This window comes from Cyrtonyx montezumae, unplaced genomic scaffold (assembly GCF_038088225.1).
Source record: "Cyrtonyx montezumae isolate F1298 unplaced genomic scaffold, pur_monq_1.0 scaffold_8, whole genome shotgun sequence".
Lineage (NCBI taxonomy): Eukaryota > Metazoa > Chordata > Aves > Galliformes > Odontophoridae > Cyrtonyx > Cyrtonyx montezumae.
The window spans coordinates 107,259,797-107,278,551 of NW_027072089.1; the positions used below are offsets into that span (position 1 = coordinate 107,259,797).

Here is an 18,755-nt window from a genome sequence, read left to right on the forward strand (position 1 = left end):
AGAACAGCCTGGACATGCTGTGACTCAGAGTGGTTGCCACAGGGGAACTACAGGGTCACTGTGACTTCTTTCATATCCAGGAAAGTTGCATTTGAGTTAGCATGCAATGGGATTGGGTCTCCCTGTATCTTTATGTTGTTCCTATCATAACGCATCTTCCTTAAGATAAAATCTTCTTTAAACATGAGAGGAAAAGAGAGAAAGAGAGGGCAGCCAAGGATTGTATATGGCGTCTGTAACATTTAATTACATGAGACAGGGATTTTCCAGGATGCCATTGCAACACAAAGAACATTTAGATATCAGCATCACAGTATATATTTTCTAAATCACAACACCCACGCATTTCCTTAGCCAAGGAGAAGTTTTCCTTCTATGGCTGCATATCTAAAATTAGCCTGAAGGTCAAATCTGAATAGAAATACCCTTGCCTTGAACGTGCTGGGAATGACTGGTGCAATGGGCTCAATTTTCCCATCAAAAACCTTCATTTATTTTTCAAATAACAGTTGCTTTTACAATTAAAGAGCTCGGAGAAAGGCAAAACGAAGCCGGCTGTATAAAATCATCCTCAATATTCTGCCTTCATTGCAAAGCTATTTTTATAGCCAACCATTAAAAAAGTAACAAGATGGATACAGTGAAGCTATAGTACAAAAGATACAGCAAGAGGCTTCAGAATAGCTGTGCTGAGCACTGGCATGTGAAAGAACGGCCCTAAAATTTAGAAGGTGTTTATATATGAAAGATACACGCAATGAAGAATTCGAAGTTAAGAAAGATATTAAGAACAAATGGAATAGTTCAGGTCTAAAAATAGCTGCTTAACCTGCAGTCATATTATGTGAGGACTATGCAGTCTACACTGCACGAAGGCAGAAGCACCGTCTTGCAAAAAGTGCATTTATCAGCCACAGTGTTTTATTGAGTGCTTTAATAATACAAGTGTACATCAACTGATCCACAGTCAAAAGTGGCAGGTCCCTAAGAAATTTACAAGCACTTTTCTTTTAAGTAAATCAAAATACATATTAATTTGTTCAATGCAATAGCCTTTTGTGTGGGAAACAGAAGGCTAGTGATAAACACAGTCTTAGTAATGCACAGTGATTCTTGATTTTAAGCTTTTATACAAAACTTGTTCCCAGTAGCATGCACCCACCATTAAAGACTTCAGTACAAAAAAATAACCCTAAACACTACATTTAAGTAGAAACGAGATATAATTCTGAATTTGTTTGTTTTCCCAAAAAACACATGAAAGAAAAAAACAAAAACAAAACACACATTAATACAAAGCTTCGTGATAAAGCTCTATACTATTACAGATCCAACATTCTTTGCACTGATAACCAAAATTCCCTGTCTACATTTGAGGGAAACAGCTTTCGAGTTAACAGAACAAAAAACCCCCAAACAAATAAAAATTAAAAATAAAACAAAAAATAAATGGTTCAAAATTTAATAAAAAATAAGAATGAAGGGAAGGGCTATTGAAGCACTTAGTGAATGTGCTTGCACAGGTCCAGCAAATCCTAGAGGAGGTTCCTATGTGGCGTATCGCTTGGTCCACTGTCTGGCCATTCTGTCATGCTCTGCTCTGTTAGTCATATACTGAGTGGCAATGCTTCCAACCAGGGGGTCAGCTGAAAAGGAAACACAAACCGTGAAATGCTTGTCAGCCTTGGAAGGATGAAAAGACTGTCTTCAGACACAGATTTATTCTGCTTTCGTAGCTTTAACTGTAAGAACAAGATGTCTTCGTATATTATTCTCATTTTGAAAGCATGCATGCATGCGTACAGAGGGAAAAGAGCAAGAGCATGGGGAGGAGCTAGCAGGGCAATTAGTTACAAGTTTCTGGTAAACATATGACTTGAATCATTTTCTCAATTTATGCCTCATGAACAAATGTTCCAATCATTTCAGTTTGAGCTAAGAGTGAAAAATAGCAAGACGAATTTCAGATGACAAGAATAAAAACATTAAAAGCCATTTATGGTATTAAACTTCCACAGATACCTATATTATCACCTAAAAGAGGATGGGCTTCAATTCTATTAACAGTTTCTTTTTTGTTTTTTGTTTTAATTTTATTTTAAAGTGTATTAAAGCATAAAGAAAGCTCAGAAATGAATGCAACAAATACCATTTTCAGAGCAGTAAAAGTTAATGCCACATTTTGGGAACTGGCACTGAATTTGTGAGATCTCGTTGAGCATTCTTACGTCCAGAATGCTTCATGATTCTGTCTTCTGTAGCTACTTTTGTATTTACAAATAAAAGAAATAACCAGAAAAAATCTGCATACATTATCTGGATCTACAAATTACTTTCTAGTAACTTAAATAAAACCAACTAGCCCCCTAAGAAAAACAAACCAAGAAAAGACTTTCCCAGAGCAATCAACATTTTTCTCCTCTCAGCATCTAGATTTTCCTGTTTGGAGGACCCATATTCTTGGTAACCCTCCCGCAACAGTAAATTTCTTGTGATTGTATCCCCACACTATATGAGTTCTGTGGTGCTTACATTCATTTTTTTCTTGACTTGATGCACATGACTTCTTATTAGAGCCAGTCAATAATCAGCTCTGCAGTTAACTGAAGATGGTGCCACTGAACAACATCAATGTCAGCTTCCCCAGTACAGTCATAACCCGAGTGCTGTGTTTGCACAGCATTATTAACCACCAAGATTCCCAGGGAGAGATGTCATGCTGTCTGCAGAGCAAAGTAAATCCCAGGATTTTATTTGTTTGTTGATGATAAGCATTTATGATAGGATAAGTACATTGCTTTAGCCAAATCGATTGAATGACTTGCTGCCAACATCAGTGAACATTAGCAGATAATACCTAATGAAAAATACTTTGCTTTGAATGTGCACTTTCAGGAAGAGCCTGTGATTTGAATACTAAGTTTGCACCTTCTGAATTAGTAAGGCAGGTTACCACTGCAGCCATGGCATGCTAGGACCCCATAGTCTCAGTCCTGCAAGCACTCAATGCATATGCACAACTTCAATATCTTAATATATCCAGAGGAGGTTACCGAGGCCCAGACTTTGCTATTTTTACATGCATGAGTGTCAAAGAGGTACAGCTGAGCTAAGACTCATTTAAAAATTTGCAGAATAGAAAGTATATTGCCTTTGGCTCTGCAGCCACGGAGAAGAATCACACAGGGGATTACCGGAAGGATTTTGCTCTGTACAAACAGGAGGCTGACAAGCTCCTGGTGTTAAAGGAGTGCACAGTTGCTCATGATTAGAATGGGTTTTCAGACAAAGTGTAGGCTAAATCAGAAACCTGGGTAATGGGGAAGGGCCAAATATCTCTTGGCAAAAATTTAGGGAGGAATTTAAGTAACTGGTTATGGTGGTTCAGGGCTGAATCTGACAGTATCACTTCAAGAAACACTTCCACAGAACTATGGAGAAGGAAAAAGTAAGGGTGGAGATCAAAGTGAATCCTTGATCAAAATCTGATTAATGTGTTGGTTTTGATGCTGCTGGGAAAAGTGGGCTTTGACCTCCGAGGCAGCTGGTAGTGACTGCTTGGAAGAGTAGCATGACATTGTCATCTGGGTCATTAATGAGGTCATGAATAGGTCAATCATAGAATGGCTGGGGTTGGAAGGGATCTCAAAGATCAGTTCCAGCCTCCTACCACGGGCAGGGCTGCCACCCACCAGCTCAGGCTGCCCAGGATTCCATCCAGCCTGGCTTTGAATGCCTCCAGAGATGGGACATCCACAGCTTCTCTGCACAGCTAATGCCTCACAGCCCTCTGAGAAAAAAAAACATCTTCCTATTTCTTTCTTCCATTTAGAGTATACTTAAATAGCTGCAGCTATGATATGAAAGTGGAGACATCAGCTGAAGCCCAGTAAAGTAGGGCTTTTTCCTGTGGAAAGAATTCCCAGACCCATGTGTTGCTGATGACATCTTCCATATTGCTGAAGACATGTGTGTGAGTGGGGAAAGGAAGGGAGTGAACTAGCTGAAGAAAGACGAGTCTCTTTCCAAAATAGTAACCTAGTAATCGCTAGTTTGAGATACCAAGCTGGAAGATCGGGATAGTTCTTGCAAGAGAGACTCCTATGTCACATCTCTGTCAAATAGTGCTGAGTTGTGTTGTCATTACATGCAGTTATTTATGCAGACTTTAATAAGGGCTCTTCAACAGGGGTTAGAAGAGCTAGTTTATTTTAGCTGTTACTGTGAAGCCAGAAAACTGGCATAACTGCTTTGTTTGTGAAGTTGGGACAGCTAGCAAGGAGGAAACTTTTCACTTTAGATCAGTCACTTTGTTAGTGTCACACTGGCCAAGTCAGTAGAGCACATCACATTTGCATTGGTGGACATATGGATGGCATGTGACCTCCAGGCATGCAAATGGTTCCCTCTCACTCCTGCATGAAGCCACGCACCTTCATCACCTTCAGGTCCAAGCCACATTGTATTTGCTGGAGATGGCAGCTGGGTGGCAGGCCCAAGGAAACAGACACTTCTTATAACAGTCAACCAGTCACAAGTTGCACCTTTACAGAGCTCATGGGGACAGGCCATAAAATTGAGATTATCAGGCAAATTGAAGAAACTGAATTAAAATAATTAATGTGGCCATAGTGTTCAAGTGTTCAAGATACTTATAGGAAAAAAAGCCCCAAACTGTCTCCTCAACAAAGTAGGAAAAGGTTGAGCACAGGCCAGTTCTTAGCTGGGCTGCAGAGCATAAGGAATACTGTGAGATCTCCACCAGTACAGCCAAATACATATTTATAAAACAACTGCTGTATAAATAATTGACAGACGAAAAGGAATACTCAAGATTCATAGAAATACTTTTCCCATGCTTCTTGTTACTATAAAACTGTTTCTTATTTTCCCATTTGTATGTATCTGTTTTATTCTTAATGTTAGAAATTAGTTTCCATAATTACTAATCTGCTGTAGTTTTTTTCTTTTTTTCTGGAAATAGTGTGATTCATCAGTGGTCATTTTAGAAATCCACTCCAAATGGGGCTTCTTCCAAATGTCAATAAAAACCAGGGGTTCAGAATATAACGTTATACCAAAAATACATTATCAGAATGACCTAATGAAATAAATGAAAATAAAGCCACAATAAACTAGTAATGAAAACAGCAAAATTAAACTACCTTTCAAATACACAGAAATTAAGGCAAAACTGGAATAAAACTTTGTTAAAGAGAACACCAGCAAATACAATTTTGGGCAATGCCACTCTCAGAAACTCGAGACCTTAGAGAAATGAACTCAGGCAAACCATGGGCAACAGCTAGCATGGCAGGATGCTCGTACTCTGGGACCTCTCAGGTCACCAGATGCATCATGCTTAGCATGAGAGCTGCTGTGGCCATGGTGACACCCTGCCCCACGGCCAAGCAGAAACATTCCAGCCCTCAGGATGCCAGAGATTTGGAAATCTGGAATAACAAAGAACAACTGCACGCTGTGCTCAGTGTGGAGAGCTGGAGTTCCTGCCTTGCTGAAATTGTTGGCTACGCTTCTCCGCAATGACTTGTCGTCTTCTTTTGTAGCCACTTAATATGACTGTATAAGGAAGAACATTTGTGTCTCATATCTGTTGTAAAGCTAATCAAATTTACAGCCCAATTCTAGGGAGTTAATGCTATTGGGGATTTGGATGAGCTGAGGTTTGGTCATTACAAAATTTCAGCTGTGTTTAACGCTAGTTATACTGCTTTATCATTCAGGAGACAGACTATAATTCTTCTTTAAAACTGCTTTTCTCCAAAATAAATGAAAATATATCGCTATACTGTATTTTTCCCTGATTGTATTTTTACAGTTATTTCTGTGTCAGCAAATAGCAATTTCAGAGCAGAATTCATCTCCTGGGCTTTTCAATGCTCTTTTAAAAATACAGTGAACATACTCTTGTGAAATAAAAAATGGAGATAGTGTATTTAACAGCTTGATTTCAATGTCTTTTCTCCATCAGCTGCACAATATGCAAAGAAATTCCAATAGTTACTGCCAACATGGTTAAAGAGACACACATTTAGACTTAAAATGTACATTATGGGTGTTTGTATGCATTATATATATTTACAAGCACTTATAAAATAGAATAATATTTCAATTGCAGTATTTTACTGTTTTAATAGAGAACAGCTGACAGAGCCAGTTATTACACCATCATAAATGAGTTCTCAGAAAGATTTCTGGGGCACCTTAGAAACTAAAAACCACAGCCCTGTAAAAATCTCACAGCTTCTTCAGCCAAATATTTACAACATGTATATTTTTTGGTCCAGGTACAGATTCAGCACTGTATCAGGGGGAATTCTGAAGAAATGGCCTCAAGCTGATGAAGCAGAATTAAACTGGAGGAATTTCCAAAGGTTAGGTGTAACTTGAAAGGTCTTACTCTGTCTACTGAGCTATAAAGTACTCCTTTCTCATAGCTATGAGAAGCATCCCATCAAGATGTCTATGAAAGTACTTGCACTGAAACATCAGTCACCAAACGTGAAATCTGCTTCCCTTTCTTTGAACCGAGTGAAACATAATTGTCTGAAACACAAGTTTTCTAAACAGCAAATATAGATGGTTTGATACACACCAAAAATAAACTTTAAAAATATATTTTACCTTTAATTATATTCTCATGTTGTTTCTAGTGGCATCCAGTTTAGGAAGACTAGCCAGTGAAAACTAAAGACAAAACAAGTGAGATGTACTATACCAAATATGTCATAGAACAATTTAAAACTCCAAGAGGAATGGATTAAGAAAAGATGAATTGTATGCAATTAATTTCATTCATTGTGTCACTTTGCCTTAGGAGGTTTCCACAGTTTGCCACATGTCACCTATTTAAACTTAATCAACTCCTAGAAGAACATGTCAAGGATGCTGTGTGTCTTGATGCGGAAAACGAGATATGTGAAATGCATCATAGGATCCTTCAGTGATCATACAGCAGCAGTGCTGCTCTCTTTCTTCCTATCATTAATAATAATGCACAGACTAAGCGATTCTTTGGAGGCAGAGGCAGGTGAAGTAGCACACTGAATTACTCCACTAACCTTTCACCTTCAAAAGGAACGCTCAAAAACCAGGGGACAAGTGAAAACGAGTACAGCATGGCACTAATCCCTGTTTGTGTGGCAATAAAACTGGCCTCGCAGTTGGAAGTCTGATCAACACACGCTTATAGACTGGAACAACAGAATGATTCAAGGCAGAACAAAGAGCAGTAGCCAGGCTCTGGGTTGCTTTACACACCCTACAGTTTATTCCTGACTTTCATGAAATCACTATCCCAACTATCCATAGATAATGAATTTATCCCTCTACAAGGCTCTTTGGAAACTGTACAGAAGAACTACAAAGTGATAAGTAAACACTATGAAAAAGGAGAAAAATTAAATGAATTGCTTCAGTAAAGAAAAAAATAATCCTCAGAGGAGAAAGGAACAAATTCAAGAAAAATCTTACATTTACTAAGAAAGAAGTGTGTGAAATTGACATCCATTTTAGCAGTGTCAATGGTGACACCATGACAAGCAGTTATGACTTGCAGCAGAAATCATCTGAGACAGTGTATAATGAATTCTGCTGCTCGTTTCAGGAACTAGTTGTGCAGATTAGGCTGGTCACATCTTAACTCTCAACAGAAAAACTCTAATACATGTAGGCTACATTAGTGTGCTAAACCATCAAAATATAGTTCTAGAATTGCTTTACAGCTCATGTACCTCATTAGGCTGGCTACTATTGATGCAGCTTCAGTGAAGGGGACAACCATATGACCTTCAAGGGTTCTTCCCGCCAAAGGAAAATAACAAGAGATGCAGTAGGATACTTTTGACATAGTCTTGGATATAAGGTGATCTACTGTGTTGGAGTCAGAAGAAACACAGACTGACTCCATTCTGCCATTTCTCTTTTTCAGTTAAAGCCCAGAACTGTCTTTCCAGGTACAGCACAGGAAATAAGGGAATACAGGGCAGATGTGTAACAACTTGAGACACAGCCTCACCAGATACCAACATTTACACTAATTACATGCACATTTAGAGAACTAATAGAAAACTGTGCTATATATAGTAGCTTGGAGACTGTATAACTTTAAAGTCTATATTTACCAAAAATTTTTGTCCCTATGTAGCCAAGCCAGTCTAGCAATCACTGTGCTAATGCAGGGCTAAAGGAGGCTTAAACTTCTGTACTGAGTTTCCTATTAAGTTCACCAATACATCCCACAGTTATGGTCACTCCGTCACCCATACCTTGGCTATCTCCCCAGCTATATAGCTAAAGTCCACTCCTGAGAGAAATCAAAGTATAGGAAGAGAAAGGGAAAACATAAAACATGGAAGAACTTGAGCTCTTGTTCCATTGAACAGCCATGGTATGTACTTAGGCAGGTATAATGCTATAATGTAACAGGAAAAAAAAAGTGATAATAGCAGGGTGGCAAAGCCTTTGACTGCAGCAAACAACCCAAATGCAGCAATCATAGATGCAGAAACAAAGGAAAAACCTGCTCACTCCTAAAAGACCTCAGACAGGAAGGAATCTCCAGCAAGATGCCTTTGCCTCCACTGTGAATCCTTAAATGAATCTGGGAAGGGGTGGATCCTGGCTCCACCCCCCTTCTCATCACTCAGGTGCATTGCTTGCACCTGAGCTCCTCTGGTGACTGAGCTTGCACCAGGTGCTCAGTCACTGGTTCAAGCCATGACTTTCTGCCAGAGCAGGGAAGCAAGGATGCAGACATGTAACGCTACTTACAAGAACATGAAGTGCTCCACAGTCTCCACAATTTGCAAGGTGTTACAATGACTCTAAGAAAGTTAAGTGTTCTTAGAGTGGTGCCTTAATTTCTCATGTATGAAACTGAGATAATGCTTGTCACACTCGATATTCAGAGAATAAATATGCTAAAAATTGCAAGCTATTGGATGATGTGGTAAATGTGACTGTATAGATATATCATAAAGAAACTCTAAGCCATTACTTGAATATAAATTTTAAGTTCTGTGGAACTGTCAGAAATACATCTGACTTCTGTTAGTTCATACAGTGTCTGGAGAAGTTGTTACACAAGTATTAAGGCATATATAACTCAATTCCAATGTCCAAACTGACGTCTGGAGGAAAACGTTACCTATCTTCAAAAATAAAAGAGCTCTGCAAATTCAGTTCAGCAAAAATTCACTTACTGAAACATTTTGGATACATGGAAGGAGAAATTCGTCCCTCTCTAGACTTGCATTTGATTGCTGCCAGGCTACCTACCACAGATCTGTGTGAAATATGAAGCTGCTTCAGAAGAAGATGTTTCAGAAATAAGGAGTATTATCTGGCCCAATTTTACTAAGATGACTCTTAAAGGGAAGCATTGGCAGTGATTCATCTCTGGTTCTTGCCAAGGGAAATCATTCTTGTCTAAAGAGTAAAGGGTTTTTTTTCCGCCTGCTGTTTTTAGCAGGGTTTCTGTAAACTTCAATGGCTGATTGGGAGTTAGCTGAGGCAACCATGGATCAACGAGGCACAGTGTACTGATCTTGAAGAGCTGTCTTTAATTAGGGAAGAACATGCACCTATTAGAAATGCCAGCATGCTGGAACAATTAAAGTTCTGAAATAACACACTTTGCTTTGATGCTCGAATGCATCTCAAAATTAAAAGCTTGGCTACATTAGCAAAGTATCTGTTTGTAACAATGAATTCAATAGAGAAACAGTTATTGTTATTAATAAAAAAGTTTCAATAACTAAGAACTAGAACTTGATGTGGAAGGCACTACATGGTACGTGGCTTAATAAAAATTTCAGAAAAAAACATAATATGTATTCATGGAAGAACACTGTAAGGAAATTATAGCACACTGATCTCAAAATGCTGTCAAGCAAACAAAATGCTAAGATTCATAATGTAACTGGTATGCATCCATAGGTTGATAACTGTTTTTAGAACAAAACTTGAGGATGTTTTTTTTGTTATAGGATTTACTGAGGGAGGAATAGTTATTCTGTATAAATTCTGGTATGTTTAGAATTTATGTCTTAAAGAAAACTTCCCACCAATGACCAGCTCTTAGCAAATGGGTGACCTATGGCCATTAAACACCCCAAATAAACATTTTAATCCCAAATCAATTGCACGCCAATGCATTTCCCACGACCATGCTTCGTATAGTGTTAGACATCCTATAATCACAGGTACCAAATGTAAATTACTCTGCAAGAGAATCACTTGGTCCAACAGGATCCACCAACTGTGTGGATTCCCAGATGACAGGGAGGGGAGGGAGTGTTATTGCACAGGCACTGCACTGTTTGGTCTTCCTGTGGCATTTTGGTGCCGAGAGGAAAATGCATCCCAAAAACATCTTCGTATTCAGAAGGGTTTGAACATGAGCAGCACCAAAATTGTCAACTTAGACACACACCAGGGTCATTTTAGGTCAGATGCATCTGAGTCCTACTCTTGAATCTATCCCTTTGTTCCTTTATTGCAGTTAATCTGTAGAGTAACTATAAAAGCCTACATACATGATGAATGCGGCTTGTTTTGGTTTAATCTGATTTTATTCTTCTCATCCTTTTAGATCATGGTATTAATTTGACTTATTTAAATCTAAAACTGTTATTAGGAATCCCACACAAAATGTCAAAGGAATAGAAGAGGCTTTTATTTAGAAAAAGGGGGCTTGGTGAAGAATTTTATGCTTATCAAGGCTAATAGGACTTCCTTGTCATAGTTGTGGGCCAGAAATCCTTTGGCAGTTGAATATCTCTTAGAACAGAAATGGGAACTTTGGTGTATTTTGCTTGCACAGAGCAGAGTTTCCATATGCTGATCAGTGACATGACACAGTGCTGCAGAACGAGAGCAGGGTGCTAGCTCTGGCAATGACCGAGGAATTAGCAGGTGAGTGAGAAAATAACCCTATTTTAGTAACCAAATGGACTATCCATTTCTAAATTAACTTCTGAACATGAATATAATTAGCTTAATTACAAACAAGTTCTAATAGGATTAGAAGGAAAAACAGGTTAAACAAAATAATTAGCATCCATCATGTAGGCAAGTTTTTAGCTCCTGGGTTAGTTGCAATGGAGTTACATGGCAACCCTGAATGAAGATGGAATTTTTGATACTTAAAGTGATAATTCTACATTTAGTAATTGATTAAATAACTTTCTTTGGATATCCTATATTCTCTGTGTGAGGGATCACACTGACTCCATTGTTGAGCCTGGCTCAGTGATACTCAATTTGACATGGAATTTCAGGCATTGGCCTATGAAATGCTAACACAGTTCTTCAGGAAAAAAAAAATAGTACAAGTTAGAGCTAAAAATATCCATAGAAGATAATGAGGCCATTCCTTCTGCTAGTATAATATTGTGTCTTACAGTTATTTCTACTTCTTTGCCACTTCATCTAATCTGCATTATAAAGACTGTGGGATGAAGATTCCAGACCTCGAGAATCTTCCAAAATCTAATTTACCTTAAAGTTGCAAAATGTTTCAATCCACAGAAGGGCTGTTTTTCTAAGACTTGTTCAGATGGAACATCCAACAAACAATGTTCGGATCAGAAGTCTATTTCTGTATCTCTAATACAAATGTGAAATCTTATGGTACAAGCCACCCTTAAATTCAGGACTGTTAAACCATACACTTTGATACTTAAGTAACTATATCCTACTCCAGTTAATATGCTTGAACTTAATTTGCTATGGAAAAAAAGGTATTCTGGAACATACACTGCACATAATTTGTCCTATTTGTTGCCTTCGATGGATCTGCAAAATGATACAAACCAAACAACTGTTTCCTCCTCCCCTGCTGAATAATGTAGAAAATTAACCATGCAAAATAAAAGACATATCTTGCAATAGTGGAAATCATCTCTGCAGGCAGAATCTGAACAACTCATGAATACCAATTTCTGAAATCATACTCAAGAAAGTGAGAGGCTAAATGATTTAATAGCTGACATATTTATAACCAGGATTAAATTATTTTTCTTTTCAGAACTGATTCTACATTGTTGTTGTAGATCTGCTGGAGAGCCAAATGTAGCAGGTTTCTTTTCAGAAACTTAAAGAGTTGGAATGGTGTGATTTCTATGGTGAAGCAAGAATAACTGTATTTTAAGTACGGAATGAAGCAGCTTTAAAAATAGTTTTGTGAATCAGTGTCCTGAAGGTGCCTCGAAGGCAGTTAGAAATATACAGTAATACATTTCCTTCTGGTTTTGCTTTCATGTAAGAAAAGGTATAGAGGATAAAAACCAAACCAAATCAATCAACTAAAACTAAAAAATCTTCAACACTTCGTAAAGTTGAACAATGTCTAATTAAAAAGTCTGGGGTAGAAAATTCAGCAGGAGTGATGGCAGTTTATTCCAGATGAGATTTTAGCTGTGTGACTAACTGGAATAGTGGATATTAGATAAAATTATTGTGAGATTAGATCATAAAATGTAGAAATACAGATAAAATGTGATGTCTGAAGTCATTTACTTTTTAGTGTTAATTATTTTTCCCTTAAGTATACACAGCTGTATGAGTGCCATTAAAGAAACAAGAACAATTCTCAACAGAAACAGAACTGTCTGAGCTCAGGAGTGTTGTATCTACTTCATTCAAAAGACTGTGGTGTAATTAAGGACATGTCTGTATTGGCTAGACAAACCGGTGTGAAACAAAGAAAATAATGAGGATTTTGTGTTTTATATATATGAAGCAATTAACTGCTTTATTTTAACATTAGAAGTCATAAAGCATTTAACACTGGTGACTTCTTTTGGTCTTGGTTCACACAGAGATTTAGTATGCATATGAGTTAAATCACCTGCCTTCTCTCTAAGGCAATGGCTTTAGGAAATCTCCAATTGCATTATCTTAAGCTACAAATGTTTATTGGAGGGAAAATGAATTGTAACCTTTTGTATTTCTACCATTTATCACTTGTGTATTTTCACAAGTGCTTTAAATTTTAAGATAACTAAGGTCCCTTTACATTTATTTCTTGATACAGATGTACAAACTGCTTTACTTGTTTTTGGAGTTTTAGTCCATCTCTGATTTAATCAAATGCCATCGAAGTTTGGGCACTATTATGTCTGAAGTTCAATTTTTCTCACGTTGCCTTAAGTGAAAAAATAAACCAAAAACAAACACCAACAATAGCAGCAGAAAATTTATTGAAAAGGACAAGAAATCATGAGCAGCATTGTCAGACCTTTTAAGGAACGATTAAAATCAAAGTGTAATCTATTCTTGAAAAAAAAAAAACAAAACACCAAACATGACAGGTCATTTTATAAAAGAGAATTTTAAAAAGAAGTGGTCATGCTGATCTTTTCCATTGTAAGAAAAGAACACAAAGAAAAAAATGAACAGATTTAGAGAAAGTTAAAAAAAAACCTAGATGGTTCATGCACTAAACAGTTAAACACATGCAAGAATATGGTTTAGGAATACTAGAAGATAATTTAGTAAAATTAAGAAAGAATTAGAAAGCACACTGGTCATGGCACTGTCTAAGTTACCACTGCAGAAGCTATTACTGCTCATGCTTCAGCACACAGTCTGATCATTAGTTGTGGTTAGGAGGGAATTTCCTCTCAAGTATTACTGTGTGAATAAAGTGCTTTGAGGGAATTTTTCACTTTTCACTGAACTGCTGAGCAATGAGCAGTTGCAGGCAACATATCTGACTGAATGGAGCATTATTGTTTTTCTGCTGAAGAATGACTGAACCATCATTCCTTGTAGTTACAGATACATCAGATAAAAAAAGGACACGTGTGACAGGTACCTGGAGCTATCATTAATAACTATATCATATTTCTGATACCACAAAATCCAGATTGTACTTAAAAAAAAAATAAGTTTTGCCATTTACTTTCTAAAATACATAAATCTGCTAATATTCTTATGCAGATAACTCCAGAAACTTTGCAGAGAAAAAAAAAACTAAATAGATCATAGACTTCTGAAATCATAACAGTGTGTGTGTAAGTATTTCTAAGAAATCTTAATTCTATAGTTGCATTAATCTTATTATTGACGCCTTGTGAGTTTCGAACAGTGTAAATCCCAACACATGAAATGCCCCTATGCTCCTGAACAACGCTCTTCTACCCATGTGGTGGTGTCAGTGTGTAACTGAAAAGTGCAAAGATTCGGGCCAAAATAAACAGTAATCCCAATCCAAGCAACCTCTCCCTGCACACATAATTAGAAGAAACCAAGATCTGACATGGAAGTGCAGATGAATAGTGTATGAAATGTGAGACCGAATTCCTCCATACAGAAATAAAATGGCACCCAATGACATTCACTGCTGCTTGCTGAATGTTTATGGAGACCAAAGAGCGGGCGTGAGCACAGTGAGGTGGTGAGTGGTGCATTTCAGCAGTGGTGACAGCAGTGTGAAAGAAAAGCTATGTTCCATGCACAGCTGTGACACTGTGAAATGAACAGCAACTCAATGGGTTCATCCACATGAAGCAAGGAACTTTGTATGGAGGTGAATATTGACTTCAAGGGAAATGATGGTGGCAACATTGGAATATCACAAAGTTTGTGCCAAGTAGATCCCTTGAATGCTCACAGAGGAACAGAAAGAACACCATAAGCAAGTATGTCTGGACCCACTGAAGCAAATTGAAGCTGAAATTTCCTGGATAGCATCTTTACCAGTAATGAGACACGGTGCCACCATCATGAGCCAGAGACAAAATGAAAGTCCATGGAATGGCAACATATGCATTCCCCATTGAAGAAAAAGTTTAAGATGCAGCCCGCAGAGGGTGAAGGATGTTCACTGTCTTTTGGGATAGGACAGGGATGATCTCTCTGGATTTCCTGGAACCCAGACAAATTACGGATTCTTGACCACTACATCTTGATACTGGCTGAGATGAAGTCTTGAACTTCCAGAGTCAGATAAGAGAGGATGGCAACCTGATAATGTCAGGCCCCAGTTTGATGAGAGTGGAGTACATTGCCAATCTTGGCTGCACTGTCCTACCACACCCACTGGATAGTCTGGATTTGGTGCCTTCTGATTTCCATCTGCTTGGGCCAATGAAAGATGGACTGTGTGGACAACATTTTCCTAGTAACTACGTCATTAAAGCAGCTGTGAAATTATGGATCACCTCCACTGGTGCAGACTTTTACCACTGTAGAATGCAGGCTCTTGTTTGTTGCTGGCAAAAATGCATAGCTAACGGCGGTGGCTATGTTGAAAAATAGTGTTTTGTAGCTGAAAATTTGCTCTATCAAATAGTGTTATTGAGCTCTTTGTATCTGTTATAGCTCCATGGAAATAAATGTTTCCATTGGAAATGTTACTTTTGGAGCAACCCACATATTTCTGAGAACTACTCATGGGAGGAGAGTTCACACTTTATTTTTTTCCTGCTGTTATAATAATTCCCACAGTCATGGATTGATGTTGAGGGGACTTAGTCCATCAATAAGAACAATATTCCCGTGGGCATTCAGGGCTGGGTTGGATGGAGCCCTGGGCAGTCCGACCTAGTACTAGATCCAGTGCTTGGCAACCCTGCCTGTGGCAGTGGCCTTGGAACTTAATGATCCTGCAGATTCCTTCCAATCTAAGCCATTCTATGATTCTATGAATATCTCATAATGTTTTTATCAGCTTTTATGGCAAAGCAAATTAATTCTCTTTCAATGCTTACCTATGCATAATTCTCATAATGTGCTGCTGTATTTCTTGCACACGCTTAAGTTTCATTTTGTGTTTATACACATACAGGTGTATATGTTTCACAGATATGGGTGTACATGTCTACAAATCTATAAAGAGCAGCTGTAGAAAAAGTCTTCTGTTTCCTGATGGTGCAGAGAGCCCTGGTGCAACTCTGACATGCCTAAATCCCCTGGGGAGTACTGAAAAACCTGCTGCTTGTCTGCCTGCATCTAAATGCCTATGACATATTGGTGTTGTGTGCCCTGCTCATAACAGAAGAAGCTGCACATGATTCAAACCATAATGTAGTAATTGATACAGTATACATACTGCAGCACAGTACAGATGGCATTCTACACTAAAGGGAATGTAATAAGGAACCAATGATAGACTATCTTGGATTTCTAAATATCACCACTAGAATATATGATATAATCCACATATGTACATATCACTTCAATAACTTTATAGCACATTCTGTAGAAATAGAATGGGAACATGAAGTATTTAAAGATAAATAAGTACTTTCTGGCAAAAAGAACTCTGTAACAGGCAGGATAGCTTTGCTCATGTGAATGGAATGGATGTTGATGAGTTTTACCTAAGGCAATCCTATTTTGAGTGTTGTCATTCTGCAATCAGAGAGAGCAGAACTCAAATGATCAGTTTTGTGCTACATTTTCTCTCCATGATACATTAGGATAACTTATCATGACCTTTATGTATGTCACGCACCTATCCACTCTACTTATAGTCCAGTGGCACCAATAAAGCAGAGTGACCACACACTACCTTCAAATTTGTTAAGAAAAAGCCTCAAGAGTGAACTAATATCATTCAGAGTTGTCTCAAGATACTTTTAAGAGAGAGAAAAAGCTTACACTGAAACTTAAAACCTAATAAAAACATTACTCTGTGAATTGATTCCTAACTGCTCTTTTATCATCTCTCATTTGTTGCCACGTCTGACTGACAAGGCATAGATTTTTTTCTGCTCAGGATACAAAGAGAGTATTTTTCCATTGTGCTGGAACAGCCTAGGAACCATCCCATTTCCCAATAGTATATAAACTCTGAAGAAAACGGAAAAATAGCTCCAAGCTGAGGAATATAAATAATCTCAGACAACAGAAGCATTTTATTGTTTACATGACCCTCTGCTGCTTACAAAAAGGGTACATGGCAAAACAAGATTATTTTGTTGTAAATCTGATGGCACTATTGTATGATGGTTCAGTTGGTATCCGGCAAGTACTAGAAGAGAATCAAAGTAACGGTGTTTAGCCAGCCTAATAAAATTGAACAAATCAAATATTATTTTGCCTGTCTCTAAGCATTTCACTCATTCCCTGGAATACTCACTACCTCTGTGAAGTGTACTCTAACATGTTCTGTATTGCTGCAGGAGTATTTAGGATTTTCCCATTTTCTATATGGCTTGACAAAAGTGCTCTAAAAAGAAATGTCACTCCATCAAAAGCTGTATAAAATATATTTGGGTACAGGAAAAACTAGAAGTGCTTCTGATAAACTGAACAGAGCTGTTAAGCTGCCAATTGAGAAGGAGAAAAAAATATTTGATTCTTAAGTAAAGTTGTGATAATGTTACAGTGCCTAGGTTATGGCTTTGAGGGAAAAAATTACTTGAATGAGGAAAATGAGAAGTGGCTCATCCCTTGAACTTGCTGTCATCCAGAGGTTCTAAGTTCACTTCACAACTTGAGGTGAGGGAGTGGAAGGAACAATTATTGTAAGTCTAAAAAAACCGCAGAAGGAACATCTGACGTGAACCAGCACTGACAGACAGCAGCCTCTGCTAAGGGGAAACACCAGATAAGGACAAACACCATACATGCTTCCTATAATGTCCAGATATAGAGAAGCAGAGTAAAAAATGCCACCTCCAGCCTGCCGAGCAGCAAGGGGCATGGACCTGTTCCTCATTACCCGGGGCTGAGTAGCTATTTTAAAGTTGGAACATGGAAGCCAAACTGCAGAGCTGTGACCACAAGTCAGCCAAATCCTTGCTAGGAGCCAAAAGATCCAGCATGGAACAGATTTTATTTTTACAGCTATGTTACATTTTCCTTTATTAAGCTGACTCAGATTTATTTTTAAACTTTTTTTTTTTTTTTTTTTGGGGGGGGCGTGGGCAAGCAACTGCTTCCAGATCTCAGTAACTCTGAAAATAGATCTTTTTGTTGGTGCAGTAGATGTCTATTAGACTATTAAAGCATGTGCTTGTATTGCTGGAGCTTGTAGGCTGAAAAAAGGAGGTATTCCTGTGGAATCTAAACCACTGATAGAAGCTCAGTTTATAATCAGCCACAACAGCTCAGGATGTCACTGCCCCTGCACCAGAGGTGACAACTCCAAAGTGGCATCAGGAGAATGGAGCATGTCCATGGGTGTCACACTGAAGGCTGGCAGTCAAGCCCAAGGTCACAATGGATGGGTTTGCCTGAGAGGGTTCAAATGAAAACACTTGGACGGTGCAAGGGACTTCCCAGCTGGCTGTGATCTGCCAGTGCCTACCTGCCACATACCAGTGCCAATGATGGAGGAATGAGGTTTAACTAGCCCAAACAATATCACAAATTCACAATGTAGGCACTCAAACCTTTCCAAACAGAGAGTCCGCATGCAATATGTGTGGACCCACACTCTAGGATCTCTGCCAGGCATCAGCCTATGCATCCCAGCTGGAGGCCCTGTGGTAGAGAGCTCTGAGCGGACTGCTTAAGGCAAACCTTCCAGAGATGGTGCAGCAGCACTACAGCACGATGCCAGGATCTCCCTCAAAGTTCATGCTGATGGCTGAGTGGGAGGAATGGCTGGGAAAGCAGGACAGTGTACTAATTGAGCCCTCTCCTTGCACCATGTTTGACTGAATTCTCCCCCCCTACTCCTGTTTTAAAAAAGGTCCTGGAAACAGCAGCAATTTCAGTGGCTTTGCAGCAGGGCAAACACCATTCAGGCTTTTAGGGCTTTTATTGCTTATGTT

The 18,755-nt window shown here is 38.4% G+C and overlaps 1 protein-coding gene across 2 annotated transcripts in view; it reads right to left on the reverse strand.

Annotated features, from left to right (window-relative positions):
- Positions 1 to 257: 257 nt before the first annotated feature.
- LOC136059353 (ubiquitin-conjugating enzyme E2 E2) overlaps positions 258 to 18,755 on the reverse strand; it is a 203,092-nt gene continuing 184,594 nt past the window's right edge. For both annotated transcript variants that reach the window (XM_065753490.1, XM_065753489.1), the window contains exon 6: positions 258 to 1,646. In XM_065753490.1, coding sequence (XP_065609562.1) covers positions 1,549 to 1,646 — 98 coding nt within the window. In that variant the 3' untranslated portion in view covers positions 258 to 1,548. The remainder of the gene's footprint in view (positions 1,647 to 18,755) is intronic.